General features: G+C 55.1%; 1 protein-coding gene across 1 annotated transcript; it reads left to right on the top strand.

Moving 5' to 3' along the window:
- Positions 1–4,835: 4,835 nt before the first annotated feature.
- FOXL2 (forkhead box L2) lies at positions 4,836–5,412 on the top strand. Its single transcript, XM_024750727.1, is given in 2 exon segments — positions 4,836–5,228; positions 5,230–5,412. Coding segments are annotated over 2 exon segments (576 nt in total).
- Positions 5,413–19,723: the final 14,311 nt, after the last annotated feature.

The following is a 19,723-nucleotide window of genomic DNA, read 5'->3' as shown; positions in this document are numbered from 1 at the left end:
TGGGGGAGGGGTGGGGGAACCAGGAAGATGTCCTGTGTCCCTTCCTAAGGTTCAGCAACACGGCTGTCCCACCATAATGAGCAGATAGCCCCAGACGACAGAGGACTCTCAGATCCTGAGCTGGCCCTCTATGGTCCAGCCACTCTTCCCCACCTGCAGTCCCTTTCTTAGAAATTCCAGCTTCATAATAATGAAAGTGGCATCTCTCAATTCTCTGTGGAGCACAGCCATGTTCCAATTCCACTACAATGCAGTAAGCCCACCCTGGTGCAAAGCACTGAGTGAGAAGTGGAGGACACAGTCTCTGCCCATCAAGGCTTACAGTTTGGATGTGGAAAAAGGCAACTTTAAACAAGAATACATCACGCTCTCAAGCATGTGTTTGGGCCTACTGTCAGGGTACTCACTGTTCAGAGCTGAAGAAAATGGCTTTGGGCCATGGGAGTCAGAGCCATAGGATACCAGAGGAAGCTGGCCAGCAGCTCCTGCCACCCTAGACTTCTCTCTCTGAGAGCATTCCAGAGGTCTTTGGAAGGGAGAGGTCCTGACATGGCCCAGGAACCACTCCCTCTGCCTTTTCTTTCTGAATTAGGCTCAACCAGGAAAAAGGTCTGCAACTGCACTGCAGTCTACCTGCTACAGGGTAGGGCGTACACTCCTTGGGGCAAAGAGGTGCTGATGGACTTGAAGCCCAACGCCAGTAAGGTAAGGAGGAACGCAGAACTCTGGCCTGCTGCCTCCCAGCCCAGCCACCCGCAGACCCGGTGTGGGGTGGGGGGAATTCAGCAAGATACTTACCAACTGGAAACAGCTCTCAGCTCTGGTCTGTGAGTTCTTCCCCAGAATGGGTAACAGCGTCCTCTCTCCCTCTCTCCCTTCCTCTCTCCTCCTCTCTCTCTCTCTCTCTCTCCTCTCACTCTCCTCTCTCTCTCTCTCTCTCTCACCACTTCCCTACTCTTTCTCACTCTCTCTCCCAAGCACATATTTGGGTAAGTGACTCTGCTAATCCTAACCAGGCTGAATAATACCGGCTGGCCTGGGGCCTGGCGCCGTGTGGGTGTGTGCATGGGAGAGAGCCGTGCAAACTTCTCTGCAGCCTGTCAGTTCGGGCAGCAAGCACATCTACAAGACAGATGAAGCCTGTGTGAGTGGCCTGTGTGTGTTCAAGTGCATCAGGTATATGTTCTGTACCCGAGCTTCTCAAAAGAACTCTGAACACCAGCCTCGCCATGGTGACGTCCAGGTGGCAGCCCAGTCACCCTAACCGCGGGCCAAGGACATCAGAGAATCAGCAGGCTTCTTGGGAGTCAGACTTGCAGACATGGAGCCAAGAGATCAGTCTTCAGATAGCTGGGTGTGGGAGTGTGTGAAGAGGCTTAGAGTCCCAGCATCAGACTGACAGGTTTTCCACCAAAATGTGCAGGATCTGAACTAGTATATGTGACAGGAGAGTGTGAGAGAGTAGTGGGGGAAAGGAGAACTGGAGGGGATAATGGGGGTTGACTAAGAGAGAGATGGATGGATGGAGGAATGTGACCTGGGTAGAGAGACCTGGAGTCCGTAGGGTGAGGTGGGCCGGGACGGTGCTGACAGCTGTTGAGGTGTGGAGTCGCGCGGGTATGTACTAATCACCACGCGTTTTCAAGCTTCCCTTTTCCCGCCGTGGCGCCGCAGAGTTCCCTCTCGCCCCGCAGGAGCGCGGAGCGGTGGGTGCTCGGGGGCCTCCGCCGCCGGCGGCTCGGGGCCAGCTGAGCGGGGCCAGGGAAGCTCCTCTGCCTGCCTCGGGGCCGCCGGGCGGCTCACCTGGCGGGGCCCGGCCTCCAGGTTCCCAAGGCGCGGGCCGCTCCAGCGCTGTTGCAGGATTCCCGGCCGTGGGAAGAGGAGCGCCTCGCTTCACCGCCCCAGGGTCACTGAGCCGGAGCCCTGCGCGCCGCAACGCCCTGGGGCCCCACACAAGCCTCGGCGCGGTCTGTCTTGCCGGCGGGATGCCGACCTCGCCCAGAAGCAGGGCCCTACCCAGCCTGCCCAAGAGGGTTGAGAAGTAAACCAAGGCGCGCCCCACCGTTTCCTGGAGAGATCGATACCTGGGAGCAGGACTCCTCTTCCTTCCTACTCAGAAAATCCTTGAGAGCAACCCCTTCCTTTACCCCCAACCCCAACCCCTACACACACACACACACACACACACACACACACACACACACACACACACACAGTCCTTAAAGGCTGAAAAGGGAGCCAAGTTTGGAATTCAGGGAAGTGATGACACACACAACAATGCTGTCACACCTGGCTGCTGCAGGCCAGCAGCGGAAATGCCTGCAAGGGGGAGAGAGGGAGAGGGAGAGGGAGAGAGAGGGGGCGCCAGCCTGGGTGGTCAGAAAAAAACAGAGGAGAGAGCAGCCCCCACCCCCCAGCTGTATTTTCCCCTGCCAAGGCCCTGGGGGAGGATGGACAGTGAGGTCAATCTGCAGCAGCCCCAAACCCAACTCACACCACTCCCACCCATAGCCTGGGCACTAAGGGGGGTAAGGAAGAAGAAAACACCTTCGCTCTTGCTCAGGAAACAACCACAGAAGGTTTGAAGAAGAGCTGCTTGCCCCGGTGTATGTTGGAAGCAGTGAAAGAAAACAATCAAGCCACTTGGGACCTTTTCCCTCTTACTGTGGTGCTCAGGCCAGGCTGCCCTGCTGAGCTCTCTGGAGTCATCTTCAAGATGCTGAATTCCAAAGCCTGATCACCCTGTCCTCCTTTCCTTTAATCTCAGAATGCAGATCAGGGGCCTGAGTGGGAAGAGGCCGCACATGAGGGTACGGCCTGTGGATGCTGGGGAAAAGGCCCATAGGCCACCAGTGGCCCTTCAGGCTTCCTCAGAGACTGGGCAGCTTGGGAGGAAGAGGTAGTGACAGGCATTGGGCCAGCCACTCCAGACATGCCAACCACTACACACACCCGCATGACATCCATTCAGTTCACCTTCCTCCACAAAGTATCCTGGCCCCATCGGCGACAAGGGGTGTGGGGCATGAAGACTCAAAACACGGGCCATCTCTCTCACACTTTATGATTGCAGACTTTTTGTTAAGGCTGAGTTAACTGTTAAAAGACACACCTGACTATTTTGCCAACACTGATTTCCCCTGAGACAACCTCCCTGCATGCAACTGGGTCCCAATCAGACTTCTGCTGAAAGTAGGTGAGAATTCACCCCTCAGCCCTGGAGAAAGATCGAACAAATGTCTTGTCAGGAGAGAGATTTGAACAAGTACCTCCCTTACAGCCTGTTGTTTTTCTTCCTAGGCTGTGATAGATTATATACACCAGCAGCGAGAGAGGCAGGAAGAATTGAGAAAGAAAGAAAAGGGGAAATGGGGAAGGGAAGGAAAGAATAAATAAAGGAGAGAGAGGACAGAGAAAAGAGGAAAAAGAAAGAAGATGCAATATTCATGAGCCACATTTACTCTGATACATGATACACATATACCATTACATAGCTATAAGCATAAATGTGTTTTACCCCATAAATATAAATATCACACCTTGTATATGTGCATACCTGTGTTTCTGCACCAGCACACGCACACCCGGACAGCTGGTATCTCACGTGTCACAAGGACAGACCCTCCCCATGACTTCTATTTGTGATGCGGTGCACATACATATACAGTCCCCCAAAGCCCCACGGCAACATCTGCGCCTGTGTCGGCGCAGGAGCACAGTGGGGTCTACTTGGTTAAAGGGAGTCTCTGTGTGTTAAAGCACACATCCAACCCGTAGGATTACGACGCGGTTACTGAGTAGGGGTCTGGTCCCTAGGTCCAGGAGCGGCGCAAGGAGGGGTGCAGGGGCTTCAGGCGGAGCCCCTGCGCCCCTCTTCCCAGCGATCTTCTTCCCCGGCTCCGTCCCGGCCCAGTCACTCTGAGAGCGCAAGGGACAGGACAGGCCGAGGTTTCTTCGTTCAGTGACACGGGTTTCTGGGCTGAATTTCCCAAAGCCAACGCGCAGCTCTCTGCACCCCACCCTCGTCCGGCCCCCTCGCCGTCCCGCCCCTCCCCCGGACCGGAGCTAGAAGTTTAGCCCCCAGCCAGCAGCGAAGGGCAGAGCAAAGGAGTCGTTTTCTTTCACCTGGAAGCTGCGAGGAGGCTTGGCGCGCCTCTCCCCGCTAGGGCCCGAGCTCCCAGGGCACGGGCCAAGTGCGGACGGACCCCGCCGAGGCCCTCGGCATCTCCCGGCCCAGTCCGCAGAGCGAGCACCGGCAGATTCAAGGGCTTGTGAGAGCGTGAGCGCGGCTGTCCGCCGGGCCCCCTAAGCTCGCTGGGAGGGGGCAGGCTGGTCCGGGCTGTGCGGGGCGTTTACAAAAAGTGACTTGGAGATGAACTCTCCCATGCGCGGCTGGCCGCCCCGCTATAGGGGCGAAGGCGCCTGACGCAAGCGGAACTCGGCGGAGCCCATACGAATCAGAACAGAGCGAGGCTCCTGGCGCACTAGGGACTCCAGGAGGCAGCTCTGCCAGAGACGCGGGTCTTGCCTCGGGAAACCGGAGGGTGGGGGGAGGGGAAGAGCGCTGCGGGGAGGGGCGGCGGAGCCGGAGCCCCTCTCTGTTGGGCGGACTGCCCATGGCCAGAGGCTGAGTTCCACTCCCGCCGACCTCTCCCTAGGGGAAGGGAAAGAAGAGAGAGGCGCGAGAGGCCGCCAGCGAGAGCGCGGGCGGTATCCGCAGTCTCCAGAAGTTTGAGACTCGGCCGTGAGCGGACTTGTGCGCCGGGACTCTGCCGCGCCAGCGCCAGCGGAAAAGAGCAGGGACTACCCGGCCGCGGCGCGCCGGCTTTGTCATGATGGCTAGCTATCCCGAGCCCGAGAACGCCGCTCCGGAGAAACCGGACCCGGCGCAGAAGCCCCCATACTCGTACGTGGCGCTCATCGCCATGGCGATCCGTGAGAGCGCCGAGAAGAGGCTCACGCTGTCCGGCATCTACCAGTACATTATCGCCAAGTTCCCGTTCTACGAGAAGAACAAGAAGGGCTGGCAGAATAGCATCCGCCACAACCTCAGCCTCAACGAGTGCTTCATCAAGGTGCCGCGCGAGGGCGGCGGCGAGCGCAAGGGCAACTACTGGACGCTGGACCCGGCTTGCGAGGACATGTTCGAGAAGGGCAACTACCGGCGCCGCCGCCGCATGAAACGACCCTTCAGGCCGCCGCCCGCGCATTTCCAGCCGGGCAAGGGTACCGCCCCCCGGCCAGCTCAGCCCCGCCAGCCCGGCTACTGCCGCGCCCCCGGCGCCCGCGCCCACCAACGCACCCGGCCTGCAGTTCGCCTGCGCCCGGCAGCCCGAGCTCGCCATGATGCATTGCTCTTACTGGGACCACGACAGCAAGACCGGCGCGCTGCACTCGCGCCTCGATCTCTGAAAGGCCAGGGCCCGCCGGCTGCGAGGATGCAGGAACGCGCGACGCCGGCCTTGGACGCAGCCACCGCCGCCAGCCAGACAGCGTGCCCGCTGGGGCCGCCCCCTGAGCCAGCGCCCACGGCCCCTCTGCGCCTCCGCGCTCCCCTCGGCTCCCCTCGCTCCTCTTTGTCTCCGCTTCTCCTCCTGTGCTCGCCTCCCTGTCCTCTATGCCCTTTCGCTCCTCCGGCCTACACGCCGCCTCTCCACGCGTTTTCTACAGGCCTAGTCTTCTCCGGGCGCCCCAGAGTCCAAGCTGGACACCGGTTGCCAAAAGTCACGGCGGAGAGGAAGTGCCCGGGGCCGAGGTGCAGCCGGGCTTCGGCGGCGCAGACCTCCTGGCCTTCTCTCACAGGTCGGTGCGCTCGCGCTCGGCTCTCTCCGTCCGGCTGCCGCGCCATCCTTGGCTAGAAGCGCCGGCCTGGGCGGGCAACGAGACCCGTGCCGACCGAGAAAGGGACGAAAGTGTATTTGCTCCGCGTACCCTCTTGGAGCTGTTCAGAAGCCCCTTGCTGGGGTCCACTGGGCCGGGCGGGGGGTGGGCCGGAGCAGGGAGCCGGGGCCGCCTCGCTCGGCCGCCTGCGCCCGGGTTTACACCGCATCCGGGCTCGGAGAGAGGCTGCGTTTCCCCCGCTCTCCATCCCGGCGCTTCGGGCCCCTTCAGGCCCGGGCGTCTGGCTAATGTTTTGCTAAAAAGATGGGGAGGGCTATTTTAGATGATGTCAAAAAAATATATTTTTTAAAAGAAAAATCTCACCGGAAAACCGGCGAAGTATTGTGGCCTTGGAGTTTGCTAAAGCAAAACATGGAAATCTTCTCTACAGGAGATTTGAAGTAGAATTCCTGTCGGCCCTTCAAAAAGCTGTGTTCACAGAGGTAGGAGAATATGCCCAGTAACAGACGGTTTCCTCTGCAAACTAGAGGATTTCCCCCCTCAACCTATCTTTTTAAAAAAATATCAAAAAATTTCCCCTATCTTCCGATGCAAACCCCCGAGCGCCGGGAGATCACTGCCTGCCTGGCGGAAGCTGCAGGGACAACTCATCCCCTCCCTGATTTTTGTTTTTCAAACGTCTTGCTTCTCCCACCTTGGGCAGGAGAAATGTGAAACCCGGCAGCAGTCGGACCAGGCGGGCTTGTGGCCCCGAGCCTGCTGGCCCAAAACTCTAGACCTGGTTGTTCTGTAGTGTGTCGTTTGGAGGACCAAATTTTTCTAGAAAGAACTAGAGCACTTTTGTTGTTTGTTTGTTGTTGTTTTGTCTTGTCGATTCCCGAATAAATTTTTTTGTTCTTTTCACACGGACTTATATTATTTACGTCGCGTCTAAGTTTGTTCAGCAGCTAGTTAAAAGAGGGAGATTTTCGGCAAAAAGTTATCCTTTTTCAGATAAACAAGGGTTGAGGGCAGCCGGAGTGGGGGGCCTTTGTGGTGGTCGCTGCTGCTTTGTTTTCCCGGGGATTGTTTGTTTTCTGTGTCATCGCTGGTCTGTTGAGGCTGTTTCACGTCATCGCAGAGACATTATTTGCCGTGGTTCTTTCACAAGGCGTGACTGTACGTAGGATTTGTTCTATTTTTGCATCCACGCAAGTTTGAACTTCACCTCCTCCACAGCCGTGCTAGGTGTATGGGCTGTGTTTTTATTATATTGTCTTCATGCTTTTCAATTTTTCCAGTTAAATCTAACAGCCAGAAGAGTTTATTCCAAATAGATAAAATCCTGGTTGCGGAAATGCTCTGTAAGCTGAAAACCTCTGTACAAATGTAACGAGTGACTGATTGCCTTATTTTTAATGGTCAGAATTCATTTACCTTGAGATACGTGTAAGAGATTTGGCAATATCAGAGATAGGTGAACATACGGCCTGGCTGTAGAAATGTAATCTTTCCTCTCTCTTTTTCTTTAATGAGACTCTTCGAATAACGAATTCAGACTGGTGCTTCCGCGCAGGCACACGGGAGTTCGACCGGATTACAGGCCGGGGCTGAGAGGAGGATTAGAGGTGGTCAGCTTTCAGTCGTTCGGCGGGATGACGAGTATCAACCAACTCTTGCTGCCCCTGCAGCGGCGCAGCTTGAGCTGGACCCCGCTCCCAGCCATGTGTTGCTCACTGCCCCCCACCCAGCCTGTACAGCAGTGGCCACAGGTCCAGGCCGACCAGTAAGCCGGGAGGAGCTGCCCGCGGCAAGGAATGAGCCTGCAGGCCTCCCACTTCAGCCTATACTGGTGGTTACGCCTTGGCAATGTTAGAGTGGGAGCCCCGTTACATGTAGTTGGCCCCAAGGGGAAGTGGCCCAGGCTCAGAAATCCCACTTCTTCCTCGGGCATCCCGGGGAGGCTGGAAGGTGGAGGATGAAGCCGTGCGGGTTCTGAGGAACATCACCCCGAGACCGGGACTGGAGCCTGCCAGGGCCAGGGGAAGCAGAGCAGGCTGCAGACGAGCTTCAGCCCCGGCAGGCGAGAAACCCAAGAGGCTGGTCAGGCTTGGTGTCTGGGTGCTTCTGGCAACCTGTTGCACCTTTGTCTGGCTGACTAAGGTGAGGTGGGGAAAAGAAAGTAGATGGCTGCGTGCTTGCCCGTGCCTTCTGTGATGTGAACGTGTATCTCATTGGTAGTTGTATGGTCTATGCCTGCTGCAAACGTATGTGTACAGTGTAAGTCATGTCCTGGTGACAGGGAGAGAGGTGTGTATATCTGTCATTCACCCTCAGAGACGGCGTATATTTTAGGCATTGTAATAATCGCGTGGCTAATATTCAGGGAATGGTTACTGGGACCACAGCATGTGGCGCATTCATAAGTCATTGGTAACATATGCAGTTATGTTCTGGGTATATAATTTTGGTTTGTTGAATGAAAACAGAGAATACATACAGAGCCTTTGCTTCAGCTGGTCGAGGCTCTCTGTTCCAAGGCTGGCTCTCAGCACCCCACAACTGCTATTCCAAGCAGAGAAAGAAGAGAAGGGAAGTCTTCTGGGCAGAGCCTCCAGTGAGGTGGGGAAGTTGGCCTAGGCCAGCGCTGCAGGACAGAGCCTTTCTCTGTCCCCCAAGAACTGAAAGGCGAGAGGCACCCACGACTGGGGAAAGAGCAGTAGCCTCACCCAGTTCGGAGGATGAGATGGAGGAATCGGGGAGGGACTCCTGGTCTACACAGGGATTAGAGGAGTTGAGAGAAGGGAGCCAAGTCATACCCCACTTCCCCATGGATGCCCGCAGAAAGACATCTGTCTCTAATTCCAGCCCCAGGAGGTTCTCCAAATCTCTACAGTTTGGTCATTTCCCCCCAGTGTTACAAGTTCGGGGCAATGGTTGATTTTCTTCATCTTTCATTTCCTTTCTTTCCTCTCCCTCTTTGCACTTTTGAGTTTCTGTTAGAGAAGATGATTTAAGGAATTCCCTAAGCAAGGACAAAAGTATTTAAGAGAGTTCCTGATATGTAGCAATTATGCCTTAGCATATACAGTCTGGTCTAGATGGCCAGACCATGTGGGTATATGTATACATGTTTGCCAGAGTGTATTGTAAATACAACGTAAATAGCTTGATATAAATACGTTGCCAATTTCTGCGTGTCCTGGGTAATGAGTTGCTACACATGGCACTGAATGAGGAGTGTGTGCGCACTTGTATGCGTGTAAACATCCTCACACTCAGCACTGACAAGGTGAGCCCCTCTCCTCACATTTACACACAAATTCTTGGTCATCCCCACCCCCTAGAACTGCCCAGCCAGAGTACTTGGGTTCTGGTGGGGGAGAGTGTCCAGTTCTCAGGGGGACCTGGGAGAAATCTTTGCCAGTGCAGTACATGCACCAAGGGACTGTAAAATGGGGACCTAGGAGGTTCTCTGGGATGGCTCTGCACCCTACTCCAGAGGGTGTTCTGGGCCTGTTTCCCCCTTGTCTAAGTAAAGCGTTCACTGCTCTCCCTCCTGGCTTTGGGCAGGCAGGAAGCCCAAGACCTTTCGCCTGAGGTTAGGTGTCCTTCTGCCCTTGCCTGGGCCTCTCACTAGCCAAGGCTGGAGCTCCAGGCTGGGAAGAGCCCCCTGGTGGTGGGTAGAAACCAGGGGTGGACCAGGGCTTCTTGCAGCCAGATGGGCAGGAGAGGATGGGCCAGGAAACTGGGTCAGACCCAAGACAATCGGCCCATGAATAAGCTCTTCCCGTAATGGAGGTCTGGTGCACCAGAACCGCTGAGCCAGGCTCCTGGTCTCCAGGAGTGGGTCAGGCTCCAGGAAGAGCGGCTTGGTCAGGCTGAGGTTTCCTGCGATGCTCCCAGTCTGTGGAGATAAGCCAGCGGTGACTATGCCTTGTCAGTCCCGCTGCCTCTGGAGGGCAGCCCCTGCTTCTGGGAGTAGCCTGTGGAACCTATATGAAGGGGTGGGCCCAGGAGCCCACACCTCTCCTCTGTGGTGGGGACCGGAGGCCTGGAGTGGTTGGGAGCGACCTTCATGCCCCAGAACCACAACCAGAAATGAAAGATTCTTCACTTCACTTCTGAAGGATTCTTGAAACCAAGTGATCTGATTGGCTTTCTGCTTTCTGGAGAGAGGGCTCCATTCTGTCACAAGAGTGTCTGGGCCCCAGGAACCCCAAATCTTGTTTGGGGTCCTGAGAAGAGAAGGAGCCAGACAGAGGTCACCCAGCTGTCTGTCGGGCAAACAGCCTCAGAAGTTTTAAGGAGAGGCCTGAGAGTACCGAGCCCAGCTGCCCACCTGCCAACCGATGTTCGATGTTGGGGAGCTCAGTGGGTGAAGGGGGAGCCATCCAGAGGAGAAGGAAGCACAGGGCTGGGTCTGAGCTGTGGGCAGATTTTACTCTGGAAACGTCTGCTATGCCAGCTGTTTGCTGCTCCCTCCTCGGTGGTAAGCTCTCACAAGCTTGTTCTGGGACCATGTCACCCCAGGGAGATGGTTTGTGCAGGAGGGGGCAAGGACAGGGACTGTTCAGCCTGGAAGGACTAGTGTGGAGGCTGGTGACCTCCTTTAATAACTGTGGGACCTTGGGGAAAAAAAAAACCCTTCTGAATTTCAGTTTTCTCGTCTGTAAAATAGAATTACACATACCTTGCCAGGGTTATTAAAATAATTAAATGTTCTCATGTCAAAATGCCCAGTTTATAATAGATAGTCAATATGGTTTTCCTTCCCCTATTGAAAGAGGAAAGTAAGAAAGAAGGGAGGAAGGGAGGGAGGGATGAAGAGAAGGGGGAGAATGGGGAAAGGAGGGAAAGAGGAAGAAAGGAAAAGCCTTTGGTAGTAAATCTGTAGAGTATGACATCCAAATGCAGCAGCTGTGGCCACCCCTGCACGGCCCAAGAGCCCAGGCCACTGATCACCTTGGCCATCCGGGCTCGGACGATTGCATCCACCCTGCCTCAGCCCCTTGACCCTGGGGGTGAGGCACGTTCTGTTGCTGTAATACCCGATTCGTGGGGGCACAGACGGAGAACCTGGTCCGGGGCTCCTCCAACCGCCCTCTCGCTTCTCCTAAGCCAGTCTTCACCAATACATGAGGTTTTCCCTGAGAAAGGCCCACTGACCTGCGAAGTGACACCGACTCAGGCGCTTGGGACCAGCAGCAGCCGCCACTCTCAAGCTCTTGGGCCGACGCCCCCACGCCCTCAGGTGCCTCCCTCTGGAACGCGGTGCTGTTAGAACTTTTTCAGAAAAGCAGTAGGTAGCCACGAGGTGGGAGGTGGCGGAGGTCAGCTTGTGGGAGAGGCTCTCCCCGGTCTTTGTGGAGAAACGGGAAACCTGAGGGGTAAACGCAGGAAACGGGTTGGCCGAGCTGCGGCGGGCAGAGGCGCAGCCCGCGGGTGACAGCGGAGACCGCATGGGGCCGTGGCTCCGCACAGCCGGGCCCGGGCGCCAGAGCCTCCAGTCCGCGGGCCTTGTGACGGCGCTACAAGCGCGGATCCCCAGGCGCGGACCCGGTGCCTCCTGGCAGCTCTAAAACTTCGGTGATAACTACTGGGCCCGTCTGAGCTCAGGGTGCTCCGGACAGCAGGGCGAGCAGGGGAAGCGCAGGAGACCCTGACCGTCCCCAGAGGTGGCGGGGCGCACCGGGCATTGGCCGCCCGAGCCCCCGCCACGCCGGGAGACTGACTCCGCTTCTCCGCGTTGGGAGCTCAACCTGACCTCGTTGTCCTTAGTAATAGCACTATCAAACCGAATAAAATAAAACCTTTTCCGGATTCTCCACGGAAAGTTTTCTTTAGGCAGGCGAAGAAAAGGAAAGGACAGGATCCCGGGAAACTTCAATCCCTATGGATGAGGAGGGAAGGTGAATGTGCTTTTTGCTTTTTTTTTTGTTTGTTTCTAGGGAGAAAGAAGGAAATTCGACACATATTTTTAAAAATCTACCCCCAACAAGTCCCAAAGGCTGTGAGTGTGAGCAGAGTCAGGAAACCGAGCCCCTGCCCGCAGTGACATCGGGCCTTTGTCTTCTTTCCTGAAGCCCCCATGACTGCTGACCGCGCCAAGATAAAGGCCGGGTCAGAGCCCTGTGGAATCCTGAGGGAGGGGGCAGCGGGGCTGTCCATTGGCCGCTTCCAACAGGCCGGCCTTGCCGGAACGGGGCTACCCAGCCAGAGGCTGCTCCCCCAGCCCCAGGCCCAACTGAGGCACGGATCCGCGTTTCTCGACTTGCCCTGAGTCTTCTGCCACTAAGTTCCCTGGACCCAGTCCCCACCAGCGTTATATTTTCCTATTTAAAGGCTCCAGGAGGGGTGAGGGGCCATGCCCACCGTCTCCCCCCACCTCCCACCCCCGGGACGGACGTCGCCTGATTTGGTCCTCTAGAGTGGAATCGTGAGCAACTTCTGCTGCGTCTCTGGCGTTTGCGGCCGCTGGGCTCGGTTGGCCAACAGGATCCGAACCCGTGCCGTGACTTTGCCGCTGCGCCTCTGTGCCTTCTCGCGGTCCTGGAGACCCCTCCAGCTCTTGGCCTCAAATTTTCGGCGTAACGCCCTCCTGTCGGCCGAACGGGTCTGCGGAGGTGGCAGGAGAGCATTTGTGACCCTATCCTACCGCTTTTTGTGATTTAGAAACGCGCGTCGCCGCGGAGCTCAAGCCTCCGTGCAGTTGCCTTTGCACGGCGGTGTGGAGACCCCAGGGTACGCGTAGGGTCGGTTTCTCCGCAGACACACGCAGGTGATGCGAGTGCTGCGCAGCTCAGACTTCTTCCGAAGAATGAAGGGGAAGACGAGCCCGGCGACCTGCGCGTGCGGAGATGGAGGGATCTTCAGCAGTCAGGCTGCGCGCCTCCCGCGTACACCAACAAGGTTGTGCGCTGGGGCCCCCAGCCGGCGCTGCAGCCGCACATTTTCCCAAGCTGAGGGCGAATCCTCGGTTCCCTTCCCTTCATGATGGCTTGTGGGGGTAGGGGCCCGGGCCGTTCTCCCCGAGCCTACTGGAAGATCCGGGCCCCTCTTTTATCTTCCATGGGGACGCGACCTGGGGAGGAAAAGGAAAGGCGACAGACCAGGGAAGTGAGGCCCTGCAGCCTCGCGTGCCGGGAGCGCCCTCCACCTCTTCCTCTCTCGCCCCTGGCCCCCACCCGCTGACTCGGGGATCTTGGTCCCCACTGAAACTGGAGCTGCCCACCGGCCATCAGATGAGAGATAAAGGAGCCTGCCGGCGCCGAGGCTCTGACCGGATCCGGGCATTGCCGCACCCTGGAGCGGCACCTGAGATCCTACTTCCCCAGGTGGCACTGACTCAGTTGGAGAGAAACGGGTCGGCTGAGCAGTGTGTACATTCTGCCTCCAGGCACCAACAGTCGCGTCCGCGTGCGCAGTGTGCCTAGACACCTCTGCACGAGGGTGCCCCGTATCCGTGTGCGTGTACACGCATACGTGTGTGCATCTGTTACCAGTCTAGAAAGACAGGCAGACACATTTACACACGCGTGGTATACCTGTGCACACGTTTGAACTCTGTTCTTGCATCTGCCCTGTTCGCGCGCTGCGCAGACGCTGATGGAGCCGGCTGCTCGTGAGTAGTAATTGTGCCTCATATTTACATAGGCCTTTACAGTTTCTAATCACGATTTTTACAACTACCCTGGAGATACTGTCCTCTCGAATTTTAAGTGGGTAAACAAGCCAAGACAAGTTAATGGGTGCCCGTTTGCATGCAGACTGTGAGAGAGCGGGGCCAGCCAAAGACCTCGCCCGCTGTTGAACGTGGATGTGTTTGCTAGACGCGCTCCGAGGTTGGCCCGTTTACCGCCCTAAGCTACCTCCAGGCCCGGCGGGCCTTGGCCTTTCGCCAGGCTTCCAGGGAAACCCACAGCGCCGGGTGTCTAGTCTCAATTCGTTCGCTGATAAAAGTGCGCACTGCTAGAGCTCGGTGACCCTGGTGCCCAGAGCAGGGGAGCTGGGGGCTCGCCGGACTGCCGCGAAAGAGAACCCTAAGAGTCCAGGGCCGTGACCGCCCACGCGCAGCTGGGTCCCAAAAGTCTGGCTGGCCTGCATCCCCAAGGCAGCCACGACAGGCAAATGCGCGATCCTTTCACCCCAGCCGCAAAACCAGGAGCCCTGAGTTGTGCCAGAGCAGAAGCAGTGACGAACGAATTCTGCTGTCTTGAATCTCTAATGACCCTGCAAGAGCCGGAGCTCACCATGCCCATTTTACAGAAGTGATTAGTCGGAGGCAAGAGAGGTACAGTAAGTTGCCCCAAATTCAACAGCCGGGAAGTGACCAGGGTCGAGGCTGGAATCCCCAGTTAGCTGAGTCTGGATCCCTAGACCGCGGCTCCGATGCCCGCAGCCGGGATCGCCAGGTCCTTCCTTGCGCCACGTCTCCTGTGCGCGGCTCGAGACATCCGGCTCTTAGCCTCCGACTTCCCCCGCCAAGGACGCGAAAACTATTCTAGCTCTCACCAACATAATTTTAAAAGGTTCCTACACGCTTGGAACCTGTTTCTTATACATATATTCCCTGTGTGTTGGGCTTGGCATCGTGCTTTTTCTCCTGGGGCATTTGGTTGCCCCCCCGCCGCTTCCCCGCCCCAAGCCTTCGCACTCGGAGACTAAGGTTGCCCGAGGGCTGCAGCCTGACCACATCTCGCCGGGTGCCCTTGGGTCTCGGCGCCCGGCTCCGGCAGACTGAGGTCGCTGGTCCCCGGGCTCCAAGGCCGCCCCCATCCCGCCGAGCAAGGGCACTGGAAGGGAGCCCGCGGCACGGCGAGGTCGCCTTGCGGCCTCGCTGCCTCCAGGCTGCCCTCTGCTGGCATTAAGCGACATCATCGCAGACTCCCTCAGAGGCCCAGGAGCTGAGCCCACGAGAGAGGCTCGCGCAAGGCAAGGCTACCCCACAGCGCAGAGTGGCTGACACCACTCTTGCTGGATCCCGGGAGTGACCGACGCGCCTTCAACCACTGCCGATACCCTCTGATATCTCTCAGTTTCTGGTCCCTGCTCCCCGCCGGCCCCGGACTCCGGGTGCTCCAACCAGGGGCTGCTCAGAGAGCCGAAGCTCTGCGCGGGCAGTCCAGCTGCTCTGGGGCTTCCGTCCGGATCACCGTCCCTCGGGGGAAGCGGGGGAAGGGTGGGAAGCCGCAACCCGCAGGCGTCCACCAGGCACGTCGCGTCAGGTCATTTGGCGGACTCTGGGGAGCCCGAGGAGAACCCCAGTCTGTGCTCAGGCCCCTTTCTTCTCAGCACCATGGCACTAGCACCCCTGGGTCAAGACCTAGAAAACCCTGCCCTCCCACTCCGTTCGACTTACAACTCCACTACATAGTCTCCTTGTCGCTTGGCTGCCTCTATTTCTCGCAGAGCACTTGTCTCCTCAACCAAATTAAGGGAGCCCCAAGGATCCGAAAGGACCGGTTCCCGACCCGCACAGTTCCCGACCCGCACGGCACACTCGCTCAGAGTCGGCCTAGTGGTGACCGCGCCTCCGTAGTCACTCTTGAAACAAGCCTTGGGCCATGAGGGGAGAAGACGCTTCCGCCTGCTGGAATCTAAGGTGGGATAAAAATTATTCAGTAATTATACCTGTGCCCTTCCAGTGCTACATATTAGGACTTTGCACGTTTTCCCTTTTCCTCTTATTTACAAAGATAATTCAAATTGAAGAAAATTGAGAAAATAGAAAATTGAGAAAAGAAAACAAAAATTACAGGTGATCCCACCCCTCCTCCACGAGGTAACCACGGTGAACATTTTGGTGACTTTCCTCTGATCTTTTATTTATCTATTTTAATAAGTCTAATTTCCATAATTACAAGAATATATTTTATATAGGATTTGCCATTTTGTATCCTGCTTCTTTTAACCTCTCACTATGGGGGTTTCTCCATATCTGATTCTTTGAAAGATGATTTGGAATGAATGCTTAATAATTCATCATATAGGTGAGCCATAATTTTTTAATCATGTGGGATCTTCCCAGACTGGGGCACGAACCCGTGTCCCCTGCATCGGCAGGTGGACTCTCAACCACTGCGCCACCAGGGAAGCCCACTAATCAGCTTTGTTTCAGGTCTAGGAATCACACTCTCCTGGTCATTAAATATGGAATCAGTAGCTGATCAAAAAATCTTGAGTCCCTTGCTGGCCCAAAAAGGAATGTTGTGGTCCCACTCTCAGGGCACAAAGGATCCACCCAGAAATTGGGTATTGCCTTGAGCTGGGAGAGGGCCTTCCAGACTCTGCTGACAGCTATTATTTCTCTTTCCTGGAGACCAGTGGAGCTGGGGTGCTGGAAGAAATGTCCTGAAAGAGAGCAGGGACCAGCAATGTGCCTGAAGAGCTGCCCTGGCCTGCCTCTAGGACCAAGCCCTGTATCCCCAGCTGGCACTCAAGACAGTATCTGCAGCCTGGGTTTCTGCATGCAGTATCTTGTAATAGGAGTCAAACATGCATTTATTTGGATCCTGGATCTTCCCTCAGAGGCTGTGTGACCTCGGAAAAGCTGCTCAACGTCTCTGAACCTCATTCTAAAACTCGGAATAATAATGCTCTCACACTGAGCCTTTTTAAAGTATTCAGCTAAATTATTGCATCACTTAGCCTAGCGCCTGAACAAAGAAATTCTCAATACATGGTAACTACTGCTCCTACTGCCTCTGCAGCTGCTGTTGCTTCTGGCATTAGCTTTGGTCTTGGGGATCACTGCAGTTGCCCTCTCCCTCAACTCCTGACCCCATTGCTACTGTTAAACACAAGCCTGAATCCTGGCACTACGCCGGGTCCAGGTTCTCAGGGCTGAAGGAGTCATTTCCAGCACTCTGGTTGGGCTGCTCAGGACCTACTGACAATCAGGCCTGGGCTTGGGTTGTTTATACTAGAACCGTTAAAACAGGAAAATATGCAAACCCTTCATTCACAGGGATCCGGCTATTGTTGGGTCAGAAATGATATTTTTGTTTCTAAAATAAAAAGTACATTTGCTGCTTTACTCACACACACATACAAACACTTTTTTGGGTGTGGGGGTTGGATGGGGAGGAGTTGAGTCTATAGGCAAAGTAAATGATCTAATTCATTTGACCAGTTCAACAAGCCTGAACTTCACGGGGCTCTTTTGTATATGTCCACAGACTAGGCTCTTATCCATCTCTCAAACAAAATGTCTTCAAAATCCATCTCCCAGGGACTTCCCTGGTGGTCCAGTGGTTGAGACTCCACGCTTCCAATGCAGGGGGCGTGGGAACTAAGATCCTACATGCTACACGGGGCAGCCAAAAAAAAAAAAAAAATCCATCTCCCAGGGACTTCCCTGGTGGTCCAGTGGTTGAGCCTCCACGCTTCCAATGCAGGGGGCGTGGGAACTAAGACCCTACATCCTACCCGGGGCAGCCAAAAAAAAAAAGAATCCATCTCCCAGACATGATGGGGGGATACCACCTCCAACTAGAAAAGAGGCTAAAGGGGAATTTCATAAGTTACACTAATTCAGCCAGCCTGATCCCAGTAGACTCAAAGGCACATCAAAATCTCAGAGAGAGGACTTCCCTGGTGGCCCAGTGGTTAAGACTCCATGCTCCCAATGCAGGGGGCACAGGTTCAATCCCTGGTCAGGGAGTTAACATGGTGTGGCCCCCAAAAAAAATCTCACAAAGAAAGTTTTAAAAGTGTGGATTTCATGATCCTCTTCAAACTGGATAGCTTTTGCCTCTCTGGGGCTAGTGCTTGGCAATCCTTGTATGTGTATCTGTAAGTCAGTTCCTCCAGGTGATTCTGATGAAGCCCATGGAGGCACATTAGGGAACCACTGCTGTTCCCAATTGAATTGAAAGCTGAGGTTTCTCCAAGTGGACTCCAGAAAATACAGATTCCAAAGAGTCTTCCATTGGGACCACATGGAGTTACAAAAAGCCTGGTTCAAACACCGGATGTATGTATGAGTGTATGAGTGTATGTGTGTATGTGTGGAGTGGTGAATACACGCTTGTTTTTGTGTGCTTTTGTTGTACTGTTGCCTTTGCATGTGTCAGGCCTCTTCGGTCACAAGTAACGTAAACCCACTAGAGCTAGCTTAAGCCAAACAGTAGGGGCAGGGGGAGATTGTTATAAGGATTTGTGGGTGACCTCTGGCGCTCCTGGCAGGGTGGCAGCCACACTTCCTGAAGGGCTGGGACAACAGGGGCTGAAGTGATGGCAGAAACAGAGGTAGCTTCTCTCTGCAGACCAACTTTTTTCTTTTTAATATATATATTTTTTTCACTTTGTCAATCTTTTTTAAATTTATTTTTGGCTGTGTTGGGTCTTTGTTGCTGCGGTCAGGCTTTCTCTAGTTGCGGCGAGCGGGGGCTACTCTTCAGTGCAGTGTGCGGGCTTCTCATTGCAGTGGCTTCTCTTGTTGCAGAGCACGGGCTCTACGTGCGTGGGCTTCAGTAGTTGTGGCATGTAGGCTCAGTAGTTGTGGCTCACGGGCTCAGTAGTTGTGGCTCACGGGCTCTAGAGCACAGGCTCAGTAGTTGTGGCGCAGGGGCTTAGTTGCTCCACGGCATGTGGGATCTTCCCGGACCAGGGCTGAAACCTGTGACCCCTGCATTGGCAGGCCGATTCTTAACCACTGCACCACCAAGGAAGCCCCAGATCAACTTTTCTTGCTGCTCTGACCAGGCCTCTCCTCTGCTCTGTTCCAGGGAAGAGCCCAGTTATAGCTCAAATCTCTGAGTCCCAATTCCATTTTCCTGTGAGAGAGAAACTGACCCACCTGGGTTGGGTCTTGTCATCTGGAGCTGTTGGTGATGGGGAGGGTCTTGTAGTAGTTTCTGAAGGTTCCTTCCTGCGGGGAGAGAGCAGTCGTGGCACTCATTGAAGGCTAAGCAGACACCCCAAAAGTCTGATTTGCTTCAGAATGGCCCCTTCAACCACTCAATCAGTAGCTCAGGGGTTCATGATACTAGCTGCACTCCAAAAATCACCCAGGGATCCTCAAAAACTATTGTGTCCAGGTTCCATATATGGGGTATAACCAGGGCATCAGGATTTTTCAAAGCAACCCTGGTGATCCCAACATACAATAGCAATAACTAAATAGGGAACCTAGAGCAAATTTAGCCATTTCCTAAATATGCAGTGTCAAAGTACAACCAATTAAAAGAAAAAGTTTGAAAACCTAATGGGTTGCACATGGCTTATTTTCATCTTAATTGGAGACTGACATCCTAATCCCAATGTTAAATGCCATGATTATTCACATTTGACGTTTTCTAAACCTCCTAGTGTAAATGTTCATTTACATTCCTAAAGAAACTTGCCTTTTCTGGAGACCCTGAGCTACTAAAAACAAAGGATGCCTCCCTGTGGCTTTGGTTGACCCCAGCCCACTAAGGACCACCTGCCCCTTCTTTTCCTTGGTCTCCAGCTTGCTGAGACAGTCCCAAAGCTCCCAGCACTGAAGCACACTGACCTTGCTGGCTCCCACTCCAGGCTGGTGCTTCAAGGTTCCCACCCAGAGGCCTCTGACACAGGAGACCAAAGAGGAGAGACCCTGCCTCCTTAGCCAAGCTGGCAAACGCCTATCAAAACTTTGTCCTAGTCCATGGCAGGCTTGAGGAGAATCTTCATTTTATTCTATTTCCCCTCCTGGTAAGTTTCCCCAAACAGTTAATCAGCCGATCAGCAAGTATCTCATAAATAGCTACGATGTGCAAAGAAGGGGAAAAAAAAAAAAAGCATCACGCCCAGGACATCTTGTCGCTGGCAGAAGTGCAACAGCGACCCCTCTAGGCCTGGCCTTGCATGAATCTAAAGGAGCACATCAAAGGGATCCCTTCCTCAGGCCCTTTCCAGCCTGGCCCAGGGCTAGGTC

Source organism: Neophocaena asiaeorientalis, unplaced genomic scaffold (assembly GCF_003031525.2).
Source record: "Neophocaena asiaeorientalis asiaeorientalis breed wild unplaced genomic scaffold, Neophocaena_asiaeorientalis_V1.1 scaffold276, whole genome shotgun sequence".
NCBI classification, from domain to species: Eukaryota; Metazoa; Chordata; class Mammalia; order Artiodactyla; family Phocoenidae; genus Neophocaena; species Neophocaena asiaeorientalis.
Note: the sequence above shows the minus strand (reverse complement) of the source record. Positions and strands in the feature narration are given on the sequence as shown.